We start from the raw sequence: 26643 nt of genomic DNA, 5'->3' as shown, positions 1-26643 counted from the left end.
ATTTGTGGTCATTTCCTCAATACCCCAGACCCATTTCTTAAAAATACAAAGATTTGCCATGATTGCTGTTGGTTTGGTTTAGGTTTTATACCTTTTCTTTTGGCTAGACAGCCAGGGTGGTTAAACATGATTTTCCTTCCTCAATCTATAGCTTGCTAGAATTTGGGAACACTCCACCAGACATCCAGGCTCCTCTGGTTTCTTCATGTTGCTATGTTTGAGGTCTCTCCCAGTCCTCTAACCGATGGATACCTTTATCCCTTCTGGTTTTTTCTCTATTGAAAGCCACACTACAGGGGAGCACACTAACCATTAGGTATAAATCCAATCCTTTGCGTTGAATCCATTTCTAGAGAAGTGATGTGCGGTCAGTGTGGATATTTGAAATGTGGAAATACTGAGTTCTGAAAGAGGCAGTGTGCTCGTACACTTCCACAGCGGTGTGGGAAACCCAGCATTACTGTGTTCTTGCTGACACTAAGTGTTACTGGTTTGTAGCTTTTTTCCCAGGGCTGGGGGTGCTGATCCCTGTTAGACCATTTCTCTAACTTGTGAGGTCCCTGGCTGCATCCCCAGCCTCATTAAACCCATACATGGACACACACATATGCATGCACATGCACACACACACGCACACACACACACACACACAGAGAGAGAGAGAGAGAGAGAGAGAGAGAGAGAGAGAGAGAGAGAGAGAGCAATCTCTTAGAAACAAGTGTTAGGGGTTGGGGATTTGGCTCAGTGGTAGAGCGCTTGCAGGCCCTGGGTTAGGTCCCCAGCTCCAAAAAAAAAAAAAAAAACAAGTATTAATTTACGAGTTTTTTAATATTCTTTTCTTCTCATCCATCCTTCTATCTTTCGCCCACTCTATTTCCCTGTCTTCTGTTGATTTGTGGGGACAGTTTGCAAGTGGGACTGTATCTGTTAACCCTACTACCGTAGGTGTCGAAAGCATTTTCCTAGCAGTCTTCCACGTCTCTTTCCATGGTCTTCTGGAGGTGTAGCGCACACAGAACTTTCTACGCTGCCTGTGCTCAAACCTCCCATCTTTTCATCTGCACTGAGTTGTTTATAAGACACTTTCATTTCCCTTGTCTCGCACAGGCTACGATCACAGGCAATCAGTGTCCTGTGTGTTATCTCCATTGGATAGATAAAAGAAGGGAAGACTGGAAGGCAAGTAGCTTGTCTGGCGTCCCACAGCTGCTTTGGGAAAGACGAGGGACCAGAATTGGCTCTCAAACCTCAGGTAAAAGGGTTGTTACCCCGGCTACCTTGGTGAGCTGGCCTATTCCTTCACCCTGCAAAAGACCCTGACATTTCTCCTCCATGATTCTGCTGCTGGAGAGCTGTTGGTCTGCACTTCCTTACTGAGGATACACTGCCTTCCTGGGGCACCCAAGTGTCCTGGGGCTGTCCTGTAGACCCCCAGAAACACCAGAAACTGACCTGAGGCAGTTCCGAAGTGTTGGAGAGATAGGCCCTGTGGCTGTCTTGGCTGTGTCCTCAGACCCCTTGACCGCCTTCCTGGTACAGGATCTCCAAGCACATCTGGTCTCCTTATCTCTTCAAACCTCCGGTAGTGTGCAGGCTCATCAATGCCACGCTTATGTCTTATGGCCTGATACTTTTGGAGGTCAGAAAGTGTGGCTGTGTTGAGGTTTGATCTGTTGCTATGTATTATAATGCTAAATACTGGTTCTGGTTGCCTCAGGGATGAGAGAATCCGCACGTACACCAAGTAATGAGAAGGTAGAGAGAAAAGGCACCATGGGGTAGGTGAGTCATAAGAGCATGGCCACTGGAGCCCAGAGGGAACACAGCAAAATATAACTCGGGGTTGTTGATGGAGAGGTAGATTCTAACAGCATAGAGGGTAGATATCTGTCCAGCTTTAGTGCATTTAGGCTTATTATAAATATAAAGGTTTTTTTTTTTTTTTTTGTCATTTATCTGGGAACTGAATGATCTAAGGCGGAGAAGAAACCCCAGACTGAGATTAAATATTTACCGCAACAGCTATGACAGGCAGAGGTGGGAGAAACTGTACATTGTCAGAGGAGTGGAGCCTGAGCTGGCCTTCAGGAGAAATGGAATTCTTTGCTCCAGAGGGGATATTTCAGGGAGAGAATAGTGTTAGGGTAGAGGCTAGTCAGCGTGGGAGGAAGGGGAGGAAGTGAGAGTAAGACGCAAGTAAGGCCCACATGCAAAGATTTCGGAGCCGGCTAGGCTCTCAGACTTAACCATTAGATGATGGGTTCTCATTGGCCTGGAGGTCTCTAGAGGCACGTGGTCCAAGAGTCACACAAGCACAAACAGATGCCAGCTGTGCTGTCCTGGAAGTGGGTGGTGGAACCTGCATGGTACCACATCCAGGAGGAGCTCTAGGGATCCCTTATTGCTAAGGTCAGTGCCTACCCAGCTCTATGGGCACTCAGCACACTCACCTGTGGGAAGACCCCAGGCCTCTGGTGCTACCTGGTGATTATTGGCACAGACCCTGCAGCCAGGCTGCCTAATTTTCAGCTCTGACATCCCTAGGAGTTTGGGTAGGACACCATGCCTCTCCGACTTCATGATTGATTTCGTTATTCACAAAACACGGATCATGAAACAGATGAGCCTTGTGGGCTGAGATCATTGTATGAGATAATCGTACCGAGGCTCTGCCATGGGGCCTAGCACAAAGTCCCAGTGGGTGGCCTCGGAGTGAGGATGCACTAATGACGTGGTCAGGAAGATGACAGACAGGGGAGACATCATTCTTCCTAAGGCAGAGGAACTTGAAGCAGAGTTTGCATGCGTGTCCAAGGATTAGGAAATCCTGCTGTGAGTGTAAGGGCCACGTTGTGTTCTCTCACACACACACACACACACAGGGAGACCAGCCCTCATCTCTCTGTTTGGCTCCTGAAACCTCTAGAGGTTATGCCCTGATGCCTTGCTCCCACCTGCCCATGCTCTGGAACCCTCTGGGCCAGGAAACAGACAACCAACATCGTGCTGGCTTGGCATCTGGTTCTGTCTCAGCCGCAGGTCACACACGGAGGGTTGACCACACCTCCACGAGCTGCAGATGCTAGGACGAGCCAGCTCTGCTATCTTGGAAGTGAGTGAGGGAATCTCTGTGGTAGCGTGCACAGCCAGAGGTCTTAGGAGTTCCTTATTGCTAAGGCCACTGCCCGTCCACGTCTATGGGCACTTGGCGCACTCCCTCGGGGGTGAGAGCTATGTGGGCTCTATTGGAGGGTGGTGGAAAAACTTCTCCTGGTCTTCCAAGCCAGTCTGAAAGGACTCTAACCATCTTTATGCTCTACCCCTGCTGAATGGCCTCCCCTCTCTCCATCACTGCACCTAGCACCCGGACTTTCAGCTCCTTCCTCCTGCCTCTGTCTTGGCTGCTCGTACCCCTCTCTCTCCTGCTAGCCCTGTGCCTGTCTTCGACTTCCTCATGGCCTTTGAGCTTCACGACACTCTCATCCAGCATGAGCATAGCCATGAGCGTGTTGCCCTTGTGCTGTGAAGGTGACACATGCCTGCCCAGCAGGAGCTCCCTGGTAGACCTGTGGCCCTCCAATCTTCTGTACAGCGTTTGTATTTGGACATGCCAAGGAGAACTCACTCAGCACTAGACGCACAAGTGAAGGTATTCAAGGTAAACAAGCCGTGTAGAACAGGGTTTCCTCATTCTCAAAACCAATTCACTTGACAGATACTTCATAGGCTAAGCCTTGTGTGGGGCTTGGGGAGACGAGGGACCGTCTTCAGCATGGCGGAGGGAAGGGCAAACGGCTAGTTGGGGGCAGTTACTACAATAAACTGGTACCACTGGGCATCTAGAAATAGACAAGTAAGACCATGAGTCTCTGCCACAGAGGCTGGAGGTTCCCAGAGCCAAACAGGGAGACAAAGCCTGGGCTATCTACAGTTGTAGACTCATCTAGAGACGGGCATCTTATCTAAATGAAGATCCTGGAGACTGAAAGGTTGGTGCCAGGGCTGCACTGATGCAGGAGGAGGGGCGGCCCTGAGACCCCTGTGCACTGTGGTGTTCTTGGTGTCAGTCTCTTGACTGGGCTCATTTGGTCCCCGCCTTCTAGACCTCCCAGTCTATCATGGAGCTGGAATGGAGGCATGGGCATGTTGCAGGACGTCCTGAGAGCACCAGAGAGTGAGTGGAGAAAGACAATGAAAACTGAGCAGGAGTTGGGGGTGAGAAGGAGCAGTGAATGTTCTAGCAAAAGGAATGGCAGTGCAGAGGACAGCAGGGGTCAGAGGCACTAAAAACATTAAAAAACAAACAAACAACAAAACAGCCCTGAAGAGGTTCACACAGAGCACAAAGACTGGCTTCACCAAGTGACTGGAAGCCTTGTGGGGAGGTGGCCACTGCTGCCTGAGGGCTTAAGCAAGATGACACAGCCGGCTAGGAATGCCAGGTGATAGGTGCTGCACAGAGGTCAGCAAGTGTGGGCCTCTCTCAGGGAGGACAGGCTTTGGAGGCCAGAGGTGAGAGAGGCAGCAACAGGGTTTGGGTTCTTGGCCAGGGCGGACCTTAAATGCCACATGCCGGCTGTGTTGGACTGTGAGGAACCACGGAAGGTGTCTGAGGAAGGATAGCAGCTTACTAGGTGCTATCACTGTGTCACAGGTAGATCACAAGGAAGCCGAGAAACACAGGCACAGGCACTCCCTCTGGCCTCTGTGAGGGGACAAGACTCTGACTAACCTGGGATTTTCCTCAAGCTTTGCCTGTTCCATGTCTGCCAGGAAAACAGCACAGAGGAGCTGCAGGGCACAGACCTGCACGCCGTCGGACACAAGACAGGGAGATGAACCTGGCACATTGTATGACTTTCATCTGCCATGAGCAAGGAAGCCTTACCAAGCTCTGAAGCAGCCCAGAAAATTATACTCTGAATTTTGAGACACAATTCCACAACTCAGGGTGAGCTGGGGACTATCTCATAGAGAAGCCCCACCCCCAGCTCATCCCAGGAGGTGGACAACACCATAACCTTAGGCTCTACCCACTGTCTTGAGGAGTCTAGGGTCTGGCCTGAACCAGGAAGGCGATGACAAGGACATTGGACAACCCACTCAGAGCTCTGAAGTTCCATTTTCAACTGAGCCAGTCTTTCCTTGGCTTCCCTCCTCGGCTCCAGTGAGGAGTCTCTAGAAAGTGGGATACCCCTGGGAAGTAGGAAGGCCCAACCCGTAGAGCATCAGATGCAGCGTGAAATCAGCCACCTAATCAAGAGGCCTGGGGCTTTGGTCAGTGAGATCTTGTTACCATTCACTGGACCCCTCTCCCTGCTTGTTTACAGTAAGCCGGACAGGTTCCAGACTTTCCCAGTAAGGTCAGGGCACCTTGTCAGAATCCAGTATTGTTCTTCCCATTTTTACCTTGCATGATATTTTTAAAAGATTTATTTATTATATATAAGTACACTGTATCTGTCTCAGACACACTGGAAGAGGGCATCAGATCTCATTACAGATGGTTGTGAGCCACCATGTGGTTGCTGGGATTTGAACCTCTGGAAGACCAGTCAGTGCTCTTAACCAGTGAGCCATCTCTCCAGCCTGGATGATTTTTTTTTTTTAAGCTTCCAGAGACACTAGGGTTCTGTGCATTTTAACTCATTTTTTAAAGGTTTATTTGTTTTCATTTTACATGGACAGGTGTTTTGCCTGAATGTATATCTGTGCCTCACATGCCTTGCAGTGTCCTGTAGGTGCCAAAGGAGGTATTGGATCTCCTAGAGCTGGAATTACATGTGGTTGTGAGCCACCCCATAGGTGCTGGGAGCCAAACCAAGGTCCTCCATAATGGCAACAAAACCTCTTAACTACAGAGCCATGCCTCCAGCTCTAACTTTGTGTATGTTTATGGGAATGTTAAGTGGGTTGTGATGGTTCATGGGAGCAGAAGTTCAAGGTCATTCTCAGCTACATTACAAGTTTGAGGCCAGCCTGGGCTACATGAACCCTGTCACAACTGGTAGGGTGTCAGGAGCATGGATTTCAGATTCCAGTAGCTTTGTTGTTGCTGTTTACTGTGAGTCTCTATGAAGCCCAGGCTGGCCTAGAATTTGCTATTTTCCTGCATCCACCTCCTGAGTGCTGGGATTACAGGTGTGAGCTTCCATAACTAACACCAGTCATGAGAGAGGGGAGTTGGGGAAGGGGACAGACAGACAGACAGAGACAAGGTTTTGCTATGATGATGATCCTCCTGCCTCCACTTCCTGAGTTCTGCTATTCTAGGTGTGCGCCTCCCCCACCTCTCCTCTAGTTTTAAATGGCTATCCCCTTTACTCAGTAATTCCACCTGGAAATGATTCCTATGGAAACAGACACACACATATATGTAAACATAAGCATATTTCAAGTCAGAGTTGTTGCAGCATAGTTTGTCACTGGGAAACTGGAAACAATGTAACTGTCAATTCCTAGCTAGGTGATGGCCCAGGAGTCCTTTAAATTATATGCAGCTCTCTGGATGGACGAATGTATGACTGTAGTTCTCCTGTAAGTATTAAAGTACTGTAAAGAAAAACTGAAAAACAGGTGCAAAATGCTAGTGGTAGCTTAAAAAAATATTATAATTAATTATATACAAAGCAAAAATGTTAGGACAGATACAAAGAATGGAAAATCCTAGATAAATGTAACTCAACTTTACAATGAGAAAAAAAGAAACTTTTTCCTTTCCACTGAGATAAGTTTCTACCTATGGAGTAGCTCAGTGGAGAGAGTAGGTGTTTAAAATGTTAGCAGAATTTAAGTCAGGAAGACACATATGAGGATTCGATTGTGGTGTTAAATTCTGTAACAATCATAAACTTAAAACACTTTTTCTAAAGGAACTAACCGATGCAAACCTAAACAATACACGTAGATGGAAGAGGCCTCATGGGGACAGGGCCCTAATGCAGAGAACGGGTGTTGATCGGGGTTGGGAACCCTTCATGGGGTAGCTGGAGCCCCACGGCAACAGCATTCTTCAGTATTTCCCTCTTTTTTCAGGAAGAAGGATCCCTGGTTGAGAGTGTAGTGGTGGAAGAACTGAGTGGCTCATTTGTCTGGGGGAAAATTCCAGCTCACTTATTTTCCCTATGTGGAGAGGTTGAGAGGCAGGAGCCCAAATAGGCCTGGGAGGGTCAAGCCAGTCTCTATTGTTTTTCATTACCTTTACCCAACCCTAATGGGGAAAGGTGAAGAGTAGACAAGGCAGAGTCTGTCCCCAGCCCCCTCACTTGACCTCCTCCTGTTGCCTGAGTCAGGAGTTTCTACATTCCGAGTAGAAACCACCCTATGCAGAAACTGTATGCAGAACTATACTCCCTTCCTAAGAATACCACAAACAAGGTTATAAAAACAGCTGACAAACCGAGCCGGGGATAAAAACACTTGTCGTGATCTCTGGGTGTACGCGACTATCTAAAGCAAAGCTACCTTAAATTTAAAAGCTTTGATCTACGGGGCTGGAGCGAATGGTTAAGAGCACCGGCTGCTCCATCCGAACACCTGAGTTCAATTTGAAGCTTGGTGACTCACAACCATTTGTAACTTCAGTTCCAGAGCATCCAACACCCTCTTCTGGCCTCTGCGGGCACTGGTCTCACATGCAAGCAAAACACCGATACAATAAAGTGAAAGGTAAATAGTGGGGAGCAGAGGAAGCCCTGAGCAAATGTGTGTTGTTGACCTGGGCACAGCCATGCTAAAGACCCAGTAGCCTCAGACCCACCAGCATGGCAAAGCCTTCCTCCAGTGCCTGTGTGGATATCGACAGTGTGTGCAGAAGTAGTCCACCATTCTTCCCTGGATGTTTACCACCTGAAGACAATTCCCTATGGAAGCTGTGCCTATTGAAATCAGCCTTGACTACTTGATCCCAGTGATTTCTGTGTGTCTGTGTGTCTGTGTGTCTGTCTTTTCTTCATTCCTTTGCCATCTTAGTTAGGTCTATCCTGGGAGCCTTGCAAGGATGGGTCAGTAAACAAATCTCAGAGGGACAGAGGGACGGAGGGAAGGAGGAAGGGAAGGAGGGAGTGATGGAGGGAGGGGGAGGGAGGGAGAGAGGCGTCGGGGGTGGGGGTGTGTGTGGGGGGGTGGATTTCTGCTCTTTCAGAACACTCAGTCTCGATTCCCAGCATCCACAGAACAACTCAAAAGAGGGTTACAAGAGGGTCTGCTGGTATATAGCTGTACACACATATACATAAAATAAAAATAACCTTTAAAAGCATTATCTTTTAGCCAGGTGTGGTGGTGCACACCTTTAATCCCAGCACTGGGGAAGAAGAGGTGGGAAGACTTCTGTGAGTTCGAGGCCAGCTTGGTCTACAGATCTTTTCCATGACAACCAGAGCCACACCAGAAAACCCTGTCTCATAAAACCAAAAAGGTAATCTCGAATGCAGGAGTCCTATCTGGAATCTGGGTTTTGTTCTTTGCCGGGCACAGTAGGATATTGCCTCATTCTGTGCCTTCAACAGTCAGGAGACGAGGATGTCACAGGCTTGAGGTGCCCCCTAAAGTCAGGACTCCCAAGAGGTCCTCTAATCAGGTGGTTTTCCCTGGTATGTCTCGGCTGCCTCCCAGTCAGCAGCCTGCCTGTGAGTCAGGGCTATCTCATAACTGCACTGTTACTCACACTGGGAGTCACAACCTGACGCTCCAAACTGAGATGTCTTTCACACACATCAGAGAAGCCCTCTCCTCAGCTCAGATAAGGCAAAGATATGTCCAAAGACATGCAGTGAGGAGGTGACAGGCCTCTGGTTGAGCCTGTGTGCAGTAGGCCTGGGCTCATCAGAGGAACCTATAGCCAGCACCCTGCAGAAGTCGGGGTGCTTACCTCATGGCAGCTTCACAATCTCTGGGCTGCTGAAGCCACCTGGACCTGCACCCTCTGCCGCCAGACATAGCGTGGTCCCTGGTGCTCCACTCCAGCCCAGTCCTCTGCTCCTCCTCTCCCCTCCACCCTCTTGCCTTCCGTACTTTCTCTTGTTCTGTGACCCTCCTGGGTGTTCTCTCTGCCTTGCTCCTACCTGGGTGCCAGTGACGACTCTCGAGGACCTGAGATTCAAGCTCTGGTAAGCATCTCTCTATAAACCACCCTGGCTCAAGTCTGGCTGTGAGCAGAAAGAAATGGGGCAGGGAGAGAGAATCAGCTTAGCGGCCAAAGCCAGAGCACATGGTGAGGCGTGCAAGGTGGGGGTGGGGGGCTTGGACCATCCTCCTCTCCTTCTAGATGCTAAGGACTGAAAAGCCTCACATCACATGTGGAAACCCAAGCACAAGGCCTAGGGGATCACCCATACCCTCCCCAGGATGAGAGGAAATGAAACCCACTTTCAAGAGAAGACAAGTGAGAGTCAGAGTCTCTGAAGTGAGAGACAGAGCTCAGATCTGTCTGAGACAAATTGTCACCCAACCCTATATGCATAGACCCAACCCTGAGAGATTGGCTATTCAGTGAGAAGCACCAAGTTTAATATTAAAATCTTCCCCTTAAAAAAAAAAAAGTACAGATAGGAAAACTTAACAGCATACAAAACAGCACTTCCGGTGTCTAAATGTGGGTTATCGAGAGTCCTACAAGTACTTGTAAACCTAGGTGAATACATCTTTGGTACCGTTGTGAGCAGTATTCCCCAGCCTCTGCTGCTCCAGGCAGGGAGCTGCCAGCCAGCCAGCAGGAAGGGCCTCCCAGGAGGGCTGACTTCCCCCACTCCTTACTCCCCAGACACTTGCAGTGTCCATTGGTTCAGGGTTAAAAACATTTCTGTGCGGTGCTGCCTGAGGACTGGGGCAGCTGGCAGTTGAGATGGCTCCCTCAGCGTCGTCCTCTCATGCCCATCTCAAGTCTCTTGTCCTGCACTGGACATCTGTCCTCACTGTCCATCATGTCAATCCACACTGCTGGTGACAGTGGCCTGAGGTAATCTGGCTTGCCTTCTCTGTCACTCTTGCTGGCTTCAAAGTTTATCATGGAATGAAAAGGGTCTCATGGTCTTTTTCTGACCTTTGTCCTCAGGACAGCTGTAGGGGACTTTCCTAGGACACTAACTGTCACTCCGAGTCAAGGTCTGGGCAGTTGCACTTGGAGACTTGAAGAAAAGGTTCGGTTCCTGAATCCCCATCATGGGGTGTATCTGGGATCTTTTGAGAGCTCAGCCAACCCCAGAAAGGTCAGTTTAAGGACTTGACCCTGCTTTCTCCAGACAAGAGCAAACTCCCAGAACACACTAGAATTGTACTAGTGACAGGGTACTCAGAGTCTGTGTGTCCAACTTGCTCATTTTTCAAAGGGGAAAGAAAACCGTTACCCAGAGAGAACAAGGAAGGCCCCCAAGGTCTCATAGCAGGTTCAGTGCAGAGCCAGGGCTCCTACTGGTGAGCATGTCAGGCAGATCCTTAGCATATCACAAGAGTGGACCATGGCCCTGCAGACTCTGGTGGGCAGGTCAAACTGAGAGTGACAAGGGACCAGTTCTAGGACTCGTGGGGCTAAAAGGAGTGGGTGCTTCCTGTGGCCAGGTGTACCCTGAGTGCCGTGGGTGGGGCTGCAGGCCAGAGCATTCTGTGCACAGCTCACCTTCACACTAACAGCATTCATTAAGCATGGCTGGCCCCAGTCCAGCTCGGGCCTGGGAAAGCTAAGACCATGGGAGGTGGGTTCTGAATGAAATGACCTTGTCCAAGGCTGGCTTCAGTTTTGTCGGTTTGGCCGGGAGCCGGGCACTGGGTCTTTGCCCGGTTCTTGGGAAGATCAAAGTAGAATGATCCAGCTGAGGGGCAGTTGCTACACAGGAGGATGTGAACACATCACCGTATACCCAAGGATTTCTACAGGAGTCCGGGCTCCGTACCTGTCCTGTAGCCAAGTGCAACTCTTCCTCTTATATTTGGGGAAACTGAGTCCTCTGGAGGAGCCCTGGTTCAGAATCCTATGACCTTTCAGAAGCAGAGGCTTAGTCCCCATAGTTCTCCTGCCTCCTAAGTGAAGCTGGTCCCTGGACCTTGGGTGGGGCAAACCAAGGGCTTTCCTCAAGGGGACAGCTTGTGGCAGTGTTGCTGCTGGGAGGCCAGGCCAGGCCAGGCCAGGCCAGGCCAAGAGGGTTCGGTGCTAGGAGGCAGATGGGAGTTTCTGGCAGGATGGATGGGAGTCAGTCCCTACAGGAAGCTGTCCTCTGCCTCAGCCAGAGGTCCTGGGCAGCCTGAATCCTGTGGCTGCTCCAGCTGTGCCTCAGGCTCTGCTTGCGGCTCTTCTTGGAGCTCCAGGGGGCTGTCGCAGGAGATGGTGGAAGAAGTGTTGACTTCATTCAAGGTGGAGCTAGAGGAAGGGAATAAGTCAGAAAGGAACCGGGGGAAACCCCAGGAAGATATATCAGCTTTGTCTAAGAGCTTTCTGTGCGTTGGCTTTACATCCTGACAGGCATGTACTACAAGGGGAGCGCAGCTCAGAGAGGTTATGTCATTGCTCCATGACATACCTCAGCTGAGGATGGGAGCTAGAACTTGAGAGCAGGGCTATCAGGCTCTCAGGCTTCTTTCTTATCCCCACTTGTCAGGTACTCATCTTTGCGCTCAGGGAAATGATAGTAGTCCCCCACCCCAGGACTTTTCACTGTTTCCTCCTTCCAGAAAAGGAAATTGAGGTTTGTGAAGGCAGAACATCTGGTCCGAGGTCACAAAACAAAGTGACCTCAGAGTGAACTCTTGAGTTGACCCTGAACAGCCTAACACCACCCCTACCCACCCCCCAACCTCACACCTACCCTATGACCACCTGACAAGGCCTGCCTCATTAACAGAGAAATGCAGCCTTCAGGGCCTGCAAAGGCCTGCATGCACTATTAGTTCCTACTGAGAAACTGAGGCCCGCAGAGGCAAGGCCTGTCGAAGTTTTATAGTGACAGGCTAGAAACAGAAGCCAGCCTGTGTCTCCTACCACTCATCTGTCTTGATCTTGGGAGTCCCCTCTCTGGCTGAACATCAGTCCAGGAAAGCAATATGGCTCCCCTAGAGTCCACCCTTCAATGGACGCAACCCAAGGCAGACCATGGGTCTCTTCCTCCGTCTGAGTTCTAAGCTGAATTTGCAACTCCTCCATCTTCTATAAACAGGCTTCCCGGGCACGGTGTCAAGGGCAGCCATAACCCAAAGTAACAGCTGGGAAATGCTAAATGTTTCCTCTTTGTCCTCGGGACAAGCACAGGACCTAGAGAGGGTCCTGTGGTGGTGATACCCTTAAAAGAAAAAACAATCTTGCAAATGGAGTCTCAACAACGCCTTTCTTTCCAATCTGCCTTTCTTGCCTGCAGCTCTACGTGCAGAATAAACTTCAGTCTTACTGACCACTGGCAAGAGTTAGGCCTTACTCTAGCTAGCTGACAGTCCTTCTGTGGCAAGTCTGTGTACACACACATGAGCACACGCACTATACACATGAGTGTCCACGCCAAAGGGTCAGGGTGGCTACCTGGCAAGGCTGGGGGAACCCTCTAGGAGGCCCTCATCAGCAGCATCAGGCTTGGGGTCAGGCAAGGGGATGATGTAGTCATTGTCAGTCTCATTAGGCTGCACAGCAGTGTAGAGGACAGAGCTGGTATCCAGAGGGGATCGGAGGCTGTGGAGACCCGGCAAGCGGGCTTGGGACCTCAGGATGGCTGGATGGTCACTCCTCAGAAACTCCTCATCCACCTGCTGGTACTTCTGCACCGTAGGACAGGGAATGAAGAAAAGATGGGTGAGAGATGGGCAATGTCTTAGAGACCCTCCACCCCAGCTAGTGCTCAGAGAACGAGGTCCTGCACAAAGCTGCAATGGTGAGCTGCCCTCCTACCTGGCATCCCGAGACAAGTTCAGAGTCCCCTAGGGAAGGGCAGGGAGCTGGGCATGGTAGCCATGACCCTAACTTCCACCCCACTTCAGAGTAAATAGATATGGGCTCTCATGCCACTGTGGTTTCCCTGTTAGGGCTGGAGGTCAGTGTCCCTTGCAATGAAACAGTGGTGACTCCACTTTGTCTCCATCTCCCTAGGACCACCCCAGATGGGAAGACAAGCTGAGCTCAGGACAGACTGGTTCTGTCAGTCTTGCATGAACCTGGGACAAGGTTTAAGTAGTTGCAGTGAGGGTTCCAGAGAGCCTGGGGTTGCTCACACTTCTGAAGAAGGACCAATGTCTTCAGGGTACACAGGTTTGACAGACAGGATTACCTACGGCACCTCTCTGGGTCACATTAATCAGCTTCCTCATCTTGGTTCTTTTAAAATAAATAAGTTCACAGTTTCTAGGACCAGCAGAGAAACTGAGGCTCAGAGCGGGTGAAGGACATTTCTTCCCAAATCCCAGCCAAGTGCACAGGATTTGGCCAGCAACTGTCTTCTACCCTGCCTTATCCCCACATACCTTTTTATAGCCTTCACCCAGAAGCCTCTCCAGGAGCAGCACCAGCTGAGAGAAGGGGGGCCGAGTCTCAAACTTTTCTTCCCAGCATTTCTGCATGATCTCATAGCTGATGGAAGCAGAGAGAGAGAGAGAGAGAGAGAGAGAGAGAGAGAGAAAGAGAGAGAGAGAGAGAGAGGCTGAGGAGGGGCAGCCTGGTGGCTTATTGATCCCAGCTTCCCCCATCCATGACTCTGCACAGTCTAAGACATTGTGGAAATCACTGTAACCTGAATTTGACCAATAGGGATTTTCATCCTCCCAACTCAGGCCTGGTTCTGATGGTATGGGACCAAGCTGAGCCCTTAAAAGGCCAGCGCTGGTCTTTTACTGGAGCAATGCAAGCAGTAAGATGTCAGGGTGTTGCTAACGGCAGCCACATGTGCAGGGCAGGCTTGAATTTGAAGCCAGCATAGAGAAAGTGGAGACCTAGACTGGGAAAGAACTTCCTGATGGCACCATTTTGAACACCTTGATCCAGTTCTAGCAGGATTCGTCTAGCCTTTGAACAAGAGTTGCGATTCCCTGGAACCCCCAAGTTCCTCCCGAGTGCACAAGGTTCTACTCACATCTCGTCGGAGGCATGAGCAGGTTGGGCCATGCGGTAGCCCCTCTTGATGGCATTGTAGAACTGGTCGTTCATGGGCAGCTCTGGGTAAGGGGTGCCACCTGTCATGGAACAGACACAGGGACATACTGTCTCGGAGTGTGGGGAGTGGCAGCGTGTCCTCTCAGGCATGCTATGCTGTCTTGGCATATTTGAGAACACAACGCCCTTGGCATTAGAAGATAGAGTCCACACAGAGATGGAAACAGGGAAGCAATAGATATCTAAGCAGGGTGTGTGTGTGTGTGTGTGTGTGTGTGTGTGTGTGTGTATGTGTGTGTGTGTGTGTTTACTCGCTTTGTTTTTCAAAGATGGAGTCTATGTAGCTCAGGCTGGCCTCAAACTTACCATTTTCCTGCTTCCCAAGTTCTGGGATTACAGGTATACACCATTACAGCTGGCTCCAAGTATTTTTTTTTTTAATGTCTAATCTCTTTGATGCTTGGATGGGAAAGTAAAGACCCAGAGCTGGCAGAGGACTTGCCAAAGAATGTAAAGAGTGATTCTGTCTGGACTTGCCCCTGAATCCCAGCTCATGTCCAACGTCTGTCCCACAGTCCCCTCCGTCCAGCCTGGGAAGCAATCAGGAGGGAGGTCGAGGTGGGAGAGTAAATGCTCTGGTGTATAACTTGGGGCTGGGTGAAGAAATGGCTCACCCAGTGTGAAGATTTCCCAGAGTAGGATTCCAAAGGACCACACATCACTCAAGGTGGTGTAGAGGCTGTTGAAGATGCTCTCTGGGGCCATCCACTTCAGAGGCAGGAAAGTCTGCAGAGGTTAAGACGGGCACTGAGTACAGAGAGAATCTCAGTGGCCAGTCTCTCAGCTGTACCACACCTGGGAAGGAGGAGGCCCGGCAGCTACCGCATCCTCTCTCACTCCACTCCGAAGTTCTAAGCACACTCCTGGCCAGAGCATAGGGAGGCTGCTTCCCAACTCACTAGCTAGACACATGGTAGCCTGTGACCCTGGGGGAAGCCCCAGGGTGGGCTGTGCCTAGAAATGGGTAGCCAGGGACGTGCCCAGGAGCTCTCTTTGGTCTCTGGGGTCTGCAGTCATTCTACCTCTGGGCTTCAAGACCTGTCTTACCTTATCATTTGGGCTACTCCTCTGCTCACCTTACATCTAGAACAGGGCTGTTTATACCTCTTCCCATTCACCCCAGTTCCACTGCAGCTGGTCCCAATTCAGCCCCTACAGTGACACGTGATCCTCTCCCTGTCTTTTCCCACTGTGCACAACAAAGCTAGGAGGCTTCTTGTCCTACCCTTGAGGAGCATTGGCATCTCTGCTGGTAGGATAAGCCGGCAGGGGCCCCATACTGAAGTGTGGCCACATGGATTGGAGGGGACTTGTACCCAGGGATGGAGTACCCTTGGGACAACCCCACGGATGGTGAAGACACTCACACTGCCTTTGGAGATGTAGTTTGAGTCCCGCATGATGTCTCGAGCCAGGCCAAAGTCACAGATCTTGACCAACTTGCCCTCACAGATGAGCACATTCCTGGCCGCCAGGTCTCGGTGAACACACTGGATCAGGGAAGAGGGGAGCTGAAGCCAAGGGGCAATTGTGGGAGAAGACCCTCTGGGCCAGAGCTTTAGGGGAAACGTGTGCCTTCCCAGGTGTGTGGTTTCTCAATACCCTTGCCTATCAGAGGGTCGGGAGCTGTCTCATGGGGCCATGCGTGTGGAAGGCTCCGGTTGGCTAGCTGACCCCTCTTCCCACAATCCTGCCTTGCCCCATCAGGACCACACATACGTTCTTAGAGGCCAAGAATTCCATGCCATTGGCCACTTGGTAACTGAAGCCCACGAGGTCCGTGTAGCTGAGCACTGGTGAGTCGTTGATTAAGGTAGCACGATAGGTCCTTTCAGGGGCTAGAGAGCACAAAAGGTTGAGGGTTACTTTATGTATACCATAGACCAAGAAGAGCCCTGTCTTTAGGCTTGTGGATGGCTGAACAGGCAATACTGTGGCTGCCGATTCTCGAAGAGTTCCCTTAGGAGGATGAGTTCTTAAGTGTCTAACACAAATCTCTTTCTGCTTTCATTGTATGCATTATCAAGAGAAACCTCTGGCCTAAGCCCTGGAGCCTCTAGCTAAAGCTCGCCTGTTTGTTTCTCAGGACATTCACCAACATGGGCCAACTCAGAGCAGATCTGTCTTCCTCCAGGTCCTAGGAGGCCACCTTCACCAATCTTTCCCCTTTTGCTGGCTGTGTGCATGCTTCTGAAACCAGCAGCAGGACTCGGGCCAGGGTTCCGCTGTACAGCAGCACTGGTCAGGCAGGCAGCCTCAGTTTCCACACCAATGAAATGAACTAGCTTCCTCCCAGGGTTGCTACAAGACTACAGTCATTAAGGACGCTGATAGAAAGGCATCAATGAGCCTGCGGGATGAACCTGCACACAGGTGACGGGTGTGGCAACACTTTCTCCACTTACCAGATGGGACATAGTTATCGTAAGGGGCCATGTAGCTGGAGGACTCGATGTCCGCGTATTTGATGTGTCCTTTCATGTCCAACATGGGCACGTAATCTACAGATTCATCCTTGCTCATGTCCATGTAACCACCGTCGCTCTCCCCAGTCAGGTTCAAGTGGCTGCAGGCAGAAGAATGGAATAATGAAGAGCCCTGGTTTTTTCTGCTCCAGTCCCCTGCTCAACCTGAGCCCATGGGGGCCTTGTCATCTGTGGATTTCCTCAGTCTCACCGTACAGTGTGAATGACTGGGACTCAAACCCCTTTAACTAACCTGTGTGGCCCTGAGATGTGCCCTGGGGCTCCCAGAATGACAAAGGACCCAGTCTGTGAGCTCAGAGTTCACACTCAGCAGCCAGGTCCAGTGTGTTAAATGGGTGTTAAGAGAGATGACCACACACCTAGCCAGACCAAAGCACCCCTCCCCCCTCTGTTTCTCTCTGTCTCTGTCTCTGTCTGTCTCTCTGTCTCTGTCTCTCTCTGCCTCTCTGTCTGTCTCTCTGTCTCTGTCTCTCTGCCTCTCTGTCTTTATCTCTGTCTCTCTCTGCCTCTCTCTCTGTCTCTCTCTCTGCCTCTCTCTCTGTCTCTCTGTCTCTCTCTCTATGTCTCTGTCTCTGCCTCTCTCTCTGTCTCTCTGTCTCTCTCTGTCTCTCTCTGTCTCTCTGTCTCTGTCTCTGTCTCTCTCTCTCTCTCTCTCTCTCTCTCTCTCTCTCCTACCTATACCTAAGGGGCCAGGAGGTACATAATCTAGAGTGGTAGCAAGGTCTCACCTGGACATCCCCCCCCCAGCCTTAACCCCCAGGGAGGAATGGAACTAACACATTGTGCAAGGGAATGGAGCAGTGTCAGAGAGGTCAGGAGCGCGTCCCCGCATTCTCTGTGTGTACCCTTCCAAAGTTACTCCTGTCTTTGCCTTTTAAATCAACAAACAACAAAACAAAAAAACAAGTATCCCTTTTGAAGTCATCAGAAAGAGTTGGATTACTGGTAGGGTACTGGAGAGGTTGGCTTGTAGAAGGCAGAGGAACTACGGCAGGGAGCCTGGCTCTCTGTCCCTTATGTCCTTAAGGCAAGAGAACAAGACACCTAGAACACAAGGATGCTCCATGGGTTCCAGGAGTCACATGAACAGAAGGCTTGGGATGGAGCCTGGCTCACTGAAATGGCACTCCCCCCACCCCCCATGACCATCATTACTATCCGGTCAGAGTGCTGCCTCTGGGAAGTGACTGCCCCAGGGCCCACACTTGCACCTTGGGACAAGGAGTTCCCATATGCTTGGCAGGCACTCACTGGGTGCTGCCTCCCCCATACCTGGGTAGGGAGAGCCCCACCGGCAGGGCGTTGCTGTAGAGCTCAGTGCTGGGTGGACAATGCTTGTTGGAGTGTCGTTGCAGGAAGGTGTGTTTGTTTCGGTGCAGGTAGTCCACCAGGTCACCATAACGGCAGTATTCCGTGATAATGTAGATGGGCCCTGCAGAAGGACAGGCTCAGGGACAGACTCTGAGGAAGGCCTCAGTCTTCCCAGCATGGCCACAAAGCCAATATGGAGTCTTGGTGGTGTGGAGACACAGCAAGACGGCAGAGATGCTGGCACCTTGCGGACCTGGGTTGCTTCCCTGCCTCTGTGGGTGCAAACAAGCTGCTAATCTCCAGGGTGCTTCCTTTGCCCATCTGGCCAGGGGCTGACACCCGCCCTTGACCCCTGAGATGCCTTTGAGGGCTCAGCATGTAGCAAGCCTATGATACCAGTTGCCGTGGCTGTTTTCAGACTGGTGCACACTTCAGATGCTGGTCTACACAGAGCAGGGGAACGTGATGGTTAGCACAATGTGCTGAATACACTTAAGTTCAACACACTTACGGCCATCTAACAGATGAAAACAACACTTTTGAAATATAGTCATTGCAGGCACAGCCAGCAGTCCGCGCACGATGTACTTCTGTATTTAGACTGATTACACAATACTGAGGAAAATCCCAGATCTCACAACAAGCAGCTGCAAAGGGCAATAACTTCATGATTATTATTATGTAGATAGCCCAGTGGGTAACCAGGCCCTCAAACAATCGCAGTTGGCAGAGTGACTTCCAACACTGATGCGAGCAAAACCAGTTCCTGGTTAGTACATGGTTCTGCTTGTCTCTGTGTTGTAGAAGTTGTTACTTTCTCGCAGTTTTCAGAATGTATTGTAGAAATATGAAAAGGGGGACTGGAGAGATGGTCAGCTGTTAAGAGCACTTGTTCATGACACCACCTTGGTTCAACACCCATCATTTACACAGTGGCTCACAAGCATCTGCCACTCCAGTTTCAGGAGATCCGATGACCTCTTCTGGCCTTCTCAGGTACCAGACACACACACACACACACACACACACACACACACACACACACACACACTGACATACAGACAAAACAAAAACAAAACAAAACAACAAACCCATTCACATAAAATCTAAGAACCTGAAAAAAAAATCTGAAAAGACTTGAATTCTAAAACTGCAGGAACTAGTAGCCTGAGGGATCTCTTCACTGTGAAGGTATTGTGAGTCGGAGATTCTAAAACTGAGCCCATCCAGGACAGTGAAATAAGAGCCCTGGGCGGCAGTATGTGGACACTCTGTTGGGGGTGTTCTGTTGTTGATGGACTGAGGGATAACAGGAAAGAGAGGAGCCCCAGAATCCTCCGGGGCATGGGTTCAGTACCTCCTTTGGTACAGGCCCCCAGCAGGTTGACCACGTTCAGGTGGGGTCCGAGATGACTCATGATCTTCAGCTCCGACATGAGGGCTTGCTTCTCACTGCTTCTGGCTGTAGCTGAGGGGGAAGAGGGACTCAGCCTGGGTGGGCCACTGAGGCAGTGTAGAGGCCCTGCCAGGGCCTACTCTGCTTCCTCTGCCCCACCCTGTTGTACCACTAGTGTCCTAGGGTGGACATAGGAGAGGGAAGAAGGTGGGAGGAGGGGAGAGAAGGAGGAAGCACCCAAAAAGGTCACAGTGAGGAGCCCTTCTGTCCCACAACCTCAGGACCAGGCTCCTTCAGAAGAAACTAAAAGGACAAGGAAGGGTAGGACCAAGTGAGATCCTGGGTGTGAAGAAGGGGTGGGTTACCTCACATTTCGAGACTCACATTTCAGCATCTTGACAGCCACTTTCATGGTGGCCTGTGAGTGGCTCAGACCATGAGCCGTGGCCTCCACCACCTGTCCGAAAGCCCCAGAGCCAAGAGTGCGTCCTAGGATGGATAGAACCCCTCAGCTCCTGGGAGCTGGATCCCTCATCCCATCTTTCTGTTTAGGTTGGGGAATATTCTCTTAGGTCACCTTCCACATCTGTCCAACCACTCTACTGTGCTCCCCCTCAGGAGGTTTCCCATCCTCTGGGTCTCCTCTAGATCCTGAATGCTATCTGTCTCCCCTGGAGTCCCTGAAAGACCTCCTGCCTCCTTGGGCAAGCCCAGCTCCTCTGTAACTGCCTCAGACCCCCCGGCCTACATCCAATACTTCCTCTTTGGCCTGGAGGAGTCCCATATTAACCTTGGGGTTCCAGGGCTTCAGTGCTATGGGGTCACCTTATCTTCACCACAGAGAAAGGATACTAAGACCCAGAGAAGGCAAGATATCAGCTCTATGTCTCAGCTAGTAGCAGCCACACTGGGAGAAGGTCCCAGTGTCCCCATTGCCACTTAACGCCTCTTAGAACTGACCCAGAACAAGCTGGTCCCGTGGCAGCTCCCAGGTGGAGTCGTAAGGCAACTGCACAGGATCCACATAGATGTACTCATGGCCGTCAGAGCTCACAGACTCAATGACCTTCCATCGGATCTCATAGCGTGGTTTCTGTAGGAAACAAGACCAATAACAGAGGAGACAGCCAGAGGGCATCTTTGGCCTTGAGCCTATCAGGTCCAGCCCCTTAGGTGGCAAATGAGACAGGAGACTCTGAGACCAAGAGAGGGCAGGGACGTATTTGAAAATGACACAATGGATGGCTAGCAAAACCAAGGCCTCCGTGAGCTCAGAGGCAACTCACTAAGGGGACTCAGGGGCAGAAAGTATGGCTGAGAAACCCTGAGGACGCAGCCTCTAGACAGCAACTGGCAGCATGGCCCACACTCACTAGAGCTGCTTTACTAGTTTCTCTCTGAGCCCCAGTTACTCCTCAGACGGAAAGAGCAGGTTACCCAGAAAGCGACATATGATAGGACAGATTCCAAATGCCTACTCTGTCTCTGTGGGGTCTCAAAAGGACACAGCCTTTGGATGTGGAAATCTTAGGATCTTGGAGTCACAGGATTGGAATCTTATAATGACAGGATGAAGGGGGACTAGAGTCCCAATTCCGGAATCTTAAGTGTTTGGAGTTACAGAAAGGGGAAATGTCAGAATAGAGCGTCAGAACAGAATCCTGGGGTCAGATTGCATTCTTGTGACTCATGGCAGTCTCTATGGGTTAGAGCTGAAAGAATCTTGGGGCCATGATAGTCCACCCACAATGCACCATTTGCACCAGGACTGAGTTGAGCGGGAAGGACTGAGGCAGAGGAAAGAGCAGGGGCAAGAGTCCTGGACTGATCACGTCAGCCCAGTAAGGACTGAGGGAGCTGGAGACCCAGCAACGCTCTAAGTCAGCTCCAGGCTGAACTCTGTGTTGTGCCTTTCCTATGGGCTGGATTGTGTAACATACAGTGGAGACCGTGAGGAAATATGGGTACCACTCTGCACCCATACACAGGCTTACCCTCTGCCACAGCATGATGAGGATGATGAGAGAGATGACAGTAAGGACCACCAAGGCCAAGATGGCTGAGATCACCACCACTTTGAAAGGCAAGGCTGAGGACAAAGACCAGAGTAGGCCATAAGCAAACAGTATCTGGGTAGCTGCTTTCCCCATCTTGCTGGGAGCATCACAGATCCGTTGGACTTGCTCTGCTGAGCACGTGAGCTCTTACTGCCTAGATATCTGACCTCAGGGCCTACACTCTGGTCTTTCCTACAAGCCCAGGGCCCCTCAGTGACTCCCCTCAGATGACAGTCAGGCTCAGGCTGGCTTCTGCAACATCCAGCTAGGCTGGGGAACTCTCTTCTGGTTCCTGAGAATGACCTATGCCTCTCACAGCATTAGGCACTCTGGGGACCAGGCCACGACCCCCTCTTCTCTGAGTCCATGCCCTATTGGGCAGTCATTCCTGGGTCATAGATTTAAGAGCCATTCCTAACCAAATGGCTGAGGCACTCACCGAGTGACTCCCGAAGGAGCTGACTCTGAACTTCAGCAGCCTGAATAATCCACACCCAGAAGTCTGTTCCTCCCAGCCCCAGCCTGGGGACCACTAGTGTGTGTGGCACAGTCAGTATGCACCTCCCGGGGCCCTGAGGTGAACATGCAGGTCTCCCTGAGCCCTGAGTCCTCTCTAGCCCAAGACTTCAGCCTCACTGTTTACATCACCTCCCTAGTCAGCCTGGCTGAACCCCCATCCCCTGTCCTCTCCCACTTAGCAGGAGCTGTTGTGCTCTGGGAATTTGCTTCTTCCTGCCCTCCTCTGTTCCCCAGGGAGCCTTCCTCTGGCTTAGCCCCATCTTTTCCTTCTCAGGGTCACTGGCTGACATTTCTGTTCTCTCTTCCCTACATCCCTACATCCTGGTCTTACAAAGGAAGCCTGCACTCTCCAGAGACCCATCAGAGTCATCCTGGGTCTCCGTGTAATAGCTGGGTCTCCGTGTAATAGCACATGGCGTCCTGTGCAGGCGTCACACATGACTTTTCCTCTGCATTTACTCGGGCCCAGAGCTAGTCTACCTGTGTGCATAGATGAGAATATGGGGGAATAAGGGCACTTAATTTTTCTAACACCTAGACCGTAAGGACTATATGCTTGGCAGTGCAAGTGCAAAGAAATCTGCGATGCCTAAAGCAATGAACACATATCTTATATATTTTTGTGTGTATATATGTGAGCATTTGTATGACAGAATGCCACACATGTGGATGCTCACAGAGGTCAGAAGAAGGCTGTAGATCCACGGGATCTGGAGCTACAGGTGGTTGTGAGCTGCCTGATGTGGGTGCTGGGAACGGAACTCAGAGCCTCTGGAAGAGCAGCAAGTGCACTTAACCTCTGAGCCATCTCTGCAGTCCCAGTAAGGATGCTTTAAAAGCTCACCCTTCCTCTAAGGGCAGGTGACAGGCATGTACATAAGCAGACATGTACAAGCCTGCGGAAGCCTCTGTGTGTGTACACCTGCGTGGGTGTGTGCATGTCTCTGTTTTCAGGTATATGCGCAGTGTGCATGGGTCTGTGTTTGATTGTCTACGAAATACTCTTTGCAGCTGTATCCTGTATCCTGTATCTTGTAGCTGTATTCTGCATCCTGTAGCCCCATTCTTTACCACTTCCCTCCCTAATCCCTCCCCTACTCCAAATCCACATACAGTGTGCCCTGCATCCGGGCTCATTTGCTTCAACTCCTCAGAACCCACACAGAGCCTATGCTAGGCTTTTCCACAGCCCTCACGAGCTAGCTAATCCCCACTCATCTTTCAGCATTTGATATATTAGATCTGGCTGGTCTCATACGCACGGCTCACAAAAATATATTCTGCAGTTTCACATCCACGAACAGCACTGGGTATGCTTGAGTAGATGCTAACACGCATATACTCTGGAGACAAAGCCTCCTCGGCGCAGACGGCGTGCCCGTGAAGAGTGTACGCCTGACTCCCAGTATCAACCGGCTCATGCAAGTTTACAGCGTGCATCTCGCGTGCCAGTTTCACTTTCTACACCTAAATGTCAATGTGTTTCGTGTTTGTGGTGTATAAAGTTGTGTTTGTGCACTTGTGTCAATGTCACATTTCGTGTGCGCGCCTAGGAACCTACTCTGGTAGACTTTGTAACATTCTTCTGAGTATGCTGACTTGATCTGCTTTGGGAACTCGGACTCAGTGAGGTGGGATCAAGGAAGGGGTGAGAGCTCATCAGAGCCATCCGCAGCTAGGGCACTCACAGTGTGGTACCACGGTGACCTCTTGTGAATCTCTGCCCATCGAGTTCTGCAGCATACAGCGCACTGACAGTGGCTGGTCCACGTGACGCAGGCGCAGCGTGCTCACCACCTCATATTCCTGATCTTCCTCCCAGAAAGTCACGTTCGTTTCTAGCTGGCTCTCCTCCTTGGAACTATTCCCCAAGGGTGTGGGTGACAGTTTTCGCGGACACCTGCCAGGAGACACAAAAGGACTGGCTTGCAGACTCTCTTAGCTTCCTCTCTGCAAATGGTGGGGGAAAGTAAGACTGTGAATGGTGGTAGAAACGTTTGATTTCTTTGCTTGCTCTTTAAGCAGATTCCTACTGTGCTGCCTAGATGGGCCAGCAGGGGGCGCTCCCAGTCCAGAACTGAGACTCCTGAATGGCAAAATTCACTCATTTGACCCTCAAGGTTACTCAACGTGTTAAGGATAGAGAGGCAATCCCCGCATATCCACTGGGTGAACTAGACACCTCTGGGGGCCAGACCCTGCACCTTCCTAGGTTGAGGATGGCTCAGGATCAAGGTAAGAAAAGGAGAAATGTGGGTTAGGTATCTCCCGGAAGGCAGAGGAATGATCAAAGATGTGGCCTGGACCTCTCAGGTGAAGAGGCCGGTCTAGATTACCCTAAAGGAGCATTCTAGGCAGCTGCATATACTCTGGGAGGCCTGGCCTCAAGGTGTGCTCACCTTTTGAGGTCTCTGCAGGTAGACCAGGTGACATTTGGCTGAGGCATGCCCCGGCCCCGACAGCGGAGTATCTGCTCCCCATTGGCAGGATGACTCTCACTCAGCTCCAGTACACGGACAGGGACTGGACAGAGTACAGGGTCAGGAAGTGAGGTGATCAGAACAGAGCTCAGGAAAGGCCTTCAGGAGGACTCGAACCACAGTGTATCATGTCCGCTTCGTCCTGACCCCCTTCCCTCCTCCCACAACCCTCTCGTCCCCAGCAGGGGTTGCAGGTGAAGCATCAGACGCCAGGAGTCCCAGTGTGAAAGTGACAGATTCCTTTGGGGTACATCAAAGGGCAAGGCTCAGAGTCTGCCCTTAACATCCCTCTGAGACCTGCTCTTCAAAGAGAGAACTGGCAGGAGCCCTGGGCAGCCAGGCCCATGAAGCTGGGCACTGCTTTGTCTTCTCTGAATTCATTTGAGTGTTTTATATTTATGGCATATGACACTGAATTTCCATCTACAATTGAGTTGCTAAATTTGTCTTTCAAAATACATTTATTTTTAGGGAGCGAATCGACAAAACATTAAGTGGTTATTGTGTCGCTGGAGTCCCTGTCATAGCCCTTCCCATCAGGCCCAATAGAAGCCAAAGTCTCTGTACCCAGCTGCAAGCTCTTACCCAGTGACTCCCCTCCGTCCCCTTCCATTTCTGGGAGGCCCTAACCTCATGACCCGCCATATGTGCCAGCGCCCTCTGATCTGGCCACGCCCAACTTCCTCCTATTTCTCTGGCAATGTGACAAGGGGTGACACATGTTCTGGAGCGCCTTTTCCACAAATACCCACTTGTCCAATGCCCTCCCTTCTTCAAGCCTTCTCACAAATGTCACCTCTAGAACAAGGCCAACCCTGATCACCATAGTAAAAACTACAACTCTCACCTCCTGCTATGCCATGCTATGCCAGGTTCTCTCCAATCAATCAATCAATCTATCTATCTATCTACTATCTATCATATATCTATATCATCTATTATCTGTCATCTATTATCTATCTATATCTATCATCTATTTATCATCTATTATCTATTATCTATCATCTATCTATCTATATCATCTATTATCTGTCATCTATTATCTATCTATATCTATCATCTATTATCTATCTATCCATCTATCTCCTTCCCCTCCTGCTACAGTTGCATGTTACCTTCTAACCTTCTTTGTTTTCTGTGATTTTTTTAAGATTTATTTATTTATTATATATAAATACATGTAGCTGTCTTCAGACACACCAGAAGAGGGCATCAGATCTCAATACAGATGGTTATAAGCCACCATGTGGTTGCTGGGATTTGAACTCAGGACCTCTGGAAGAGCAGTCAGTGCTCTTAGAGCCACTGAGCCATCTCTCCAGCCCATCCTCCTTTTCTATTTCTCTTCCCCTCCTAGGATGCAAATCATAAAAGATAGAACAGACTGCCACATTGGAACTACTCAGCAGAGTACGAATTGTATGCGAGAAGTAAAATTGTGCCATCAGTACATAAATGGCCCAGACTTGGAGGAAGCACCAGTATAATCTGACAGTCACCTTTTACAGCTGGGGAAACTGAGGCCCAGAGAGGGGACCTGCCAGATCAACCATCTAAAATGTAGCCTTCTTGGTTCCAGGCCCTTTCTCCAGGCTCTGCCATGGGTGGATGAGCAGAGAAGGAAGGAAAAGAAATGGAGAAAGGAGGGAGGGGGAGAGAGAGGGGAAGTGGGGTGGTCCTTACCATTGACCTGCAGCTTGAATGAGAGCTGGACCTGGTCGTCCGCATGGAAGGCCCGCATGGTATAGTAGCCCGCTTCTGACACCTTCACACGTACCAAGGTCAGTTCTGACACATACCTATGGAGCAGGCCAGGCCAGGGGAACTGTGATCAGAACTGCAGGAACCCCTAAAGCATCCTCGCCTTCCTATAGAATGCCAAGGGAAGGGATAGCTTTGCCAAGGTCACACAGGGGTAACGGCAGAGTTAAGATCCACACCCAGTCTCCTGAGTCCTCAGCCACAGGCAGTTCATCTAAACTACCAGGAAGGCTTGGGAAGGGCTAGCGTGTGTTTCTGTCTCTCAAAAGCTTATCCCCATCAGAGGGGCATATTCTTGCCTGTCTGCTGATCTCTAGCCTTGGGGACACCCTCTTCCCATCCAGCGCGTTTGCTTTTGACTGTTACCTGCTGGTTCTGTTCATCACAAGGTAACTAAACCTCTGAGTGGCCAACCCGTCAGTGTCTGCCACCCGCACCGGGAGGAGCAGAGTGGCCTGCTCTGCTCCTACAGTTTCCCTAGTACCTGGCATGTGTCTATCACACAACAAACTCT

The 26643-nt window shown here is 50.6% G+C and overlaps 1 protein-coding gene across 2 annotated transcripts in view; it reads right to left on the bottom strand.

Moving 5' to 3' along the window:
* Positions 1 to 9488: 9488 nt before the first annotated feature.
* The window catches only part of Pdgfrb (platelet derived growth factor receptor beta), a 38761-nt gene continuing 21606 nt past the window's right edge, over positions 9489 to 26643 (bottom strand). For both annotated transcript variants that reach the window (NM_031525.2, XM_087592135.1), the window contains 16 exon segments: positions 9489 to 11353; positions 12503 to 12735; positions 13435 to 13540; positions 14040 to 14139; positions 14734 to 14845; positions 15487 to 15609; positions 15839 to 15957; positions 16525 to 16685; positions 17878 to 18037; positions 19274 to 19384; positions 19697 to 19801; positions 20273 to 20405; positions 21307 to 21401; positions 23577 to 23788; positions 24288 to 24411; positions 26052 to 26167. In NM_031525.2, coding sequence (NP_113713.1) covers positions 11194 to 11353; positions 12503 to 12735; positions 13435 to 13540; positions 14040 to 14139; positions 14734 to 14845; positions 15487 to 15609; positions 15839 to 15957; positions 16525 to 16685; positions 17878 to 18037; positions 19274 to 19384; positions 19697 to 19801; positions 20273 to 20405; positions 21307 to 21401; positions 23577 to 23788; positions 24288 to 24411; positions 26052 to 26167 — 2170 coding nt within the window. In that variant the 3' untranslated portion in view covers positions 9489 to 11193.

The sequence above is a fragment of the Rattus norvegicus genome, chromosome 18 (genome assembly GCF_021556685.1).
Source record: "Rattus norvegicus strain SHRSP/BbbUtx chromosome 18, alternate assembly SHRSP_T2T, whole genome shotgun sequence".
Taxonomy (NCBI): Eukaryota; Metazoa; Chordata; class Mammalia; order Rodentia; family Muridae; genus Rattus; species Rattus norvegicus.
Note: the sequence above shows the minus strand (reverse complement) of the source record. Positions and strands in the feature narration are given on the sequence as shown.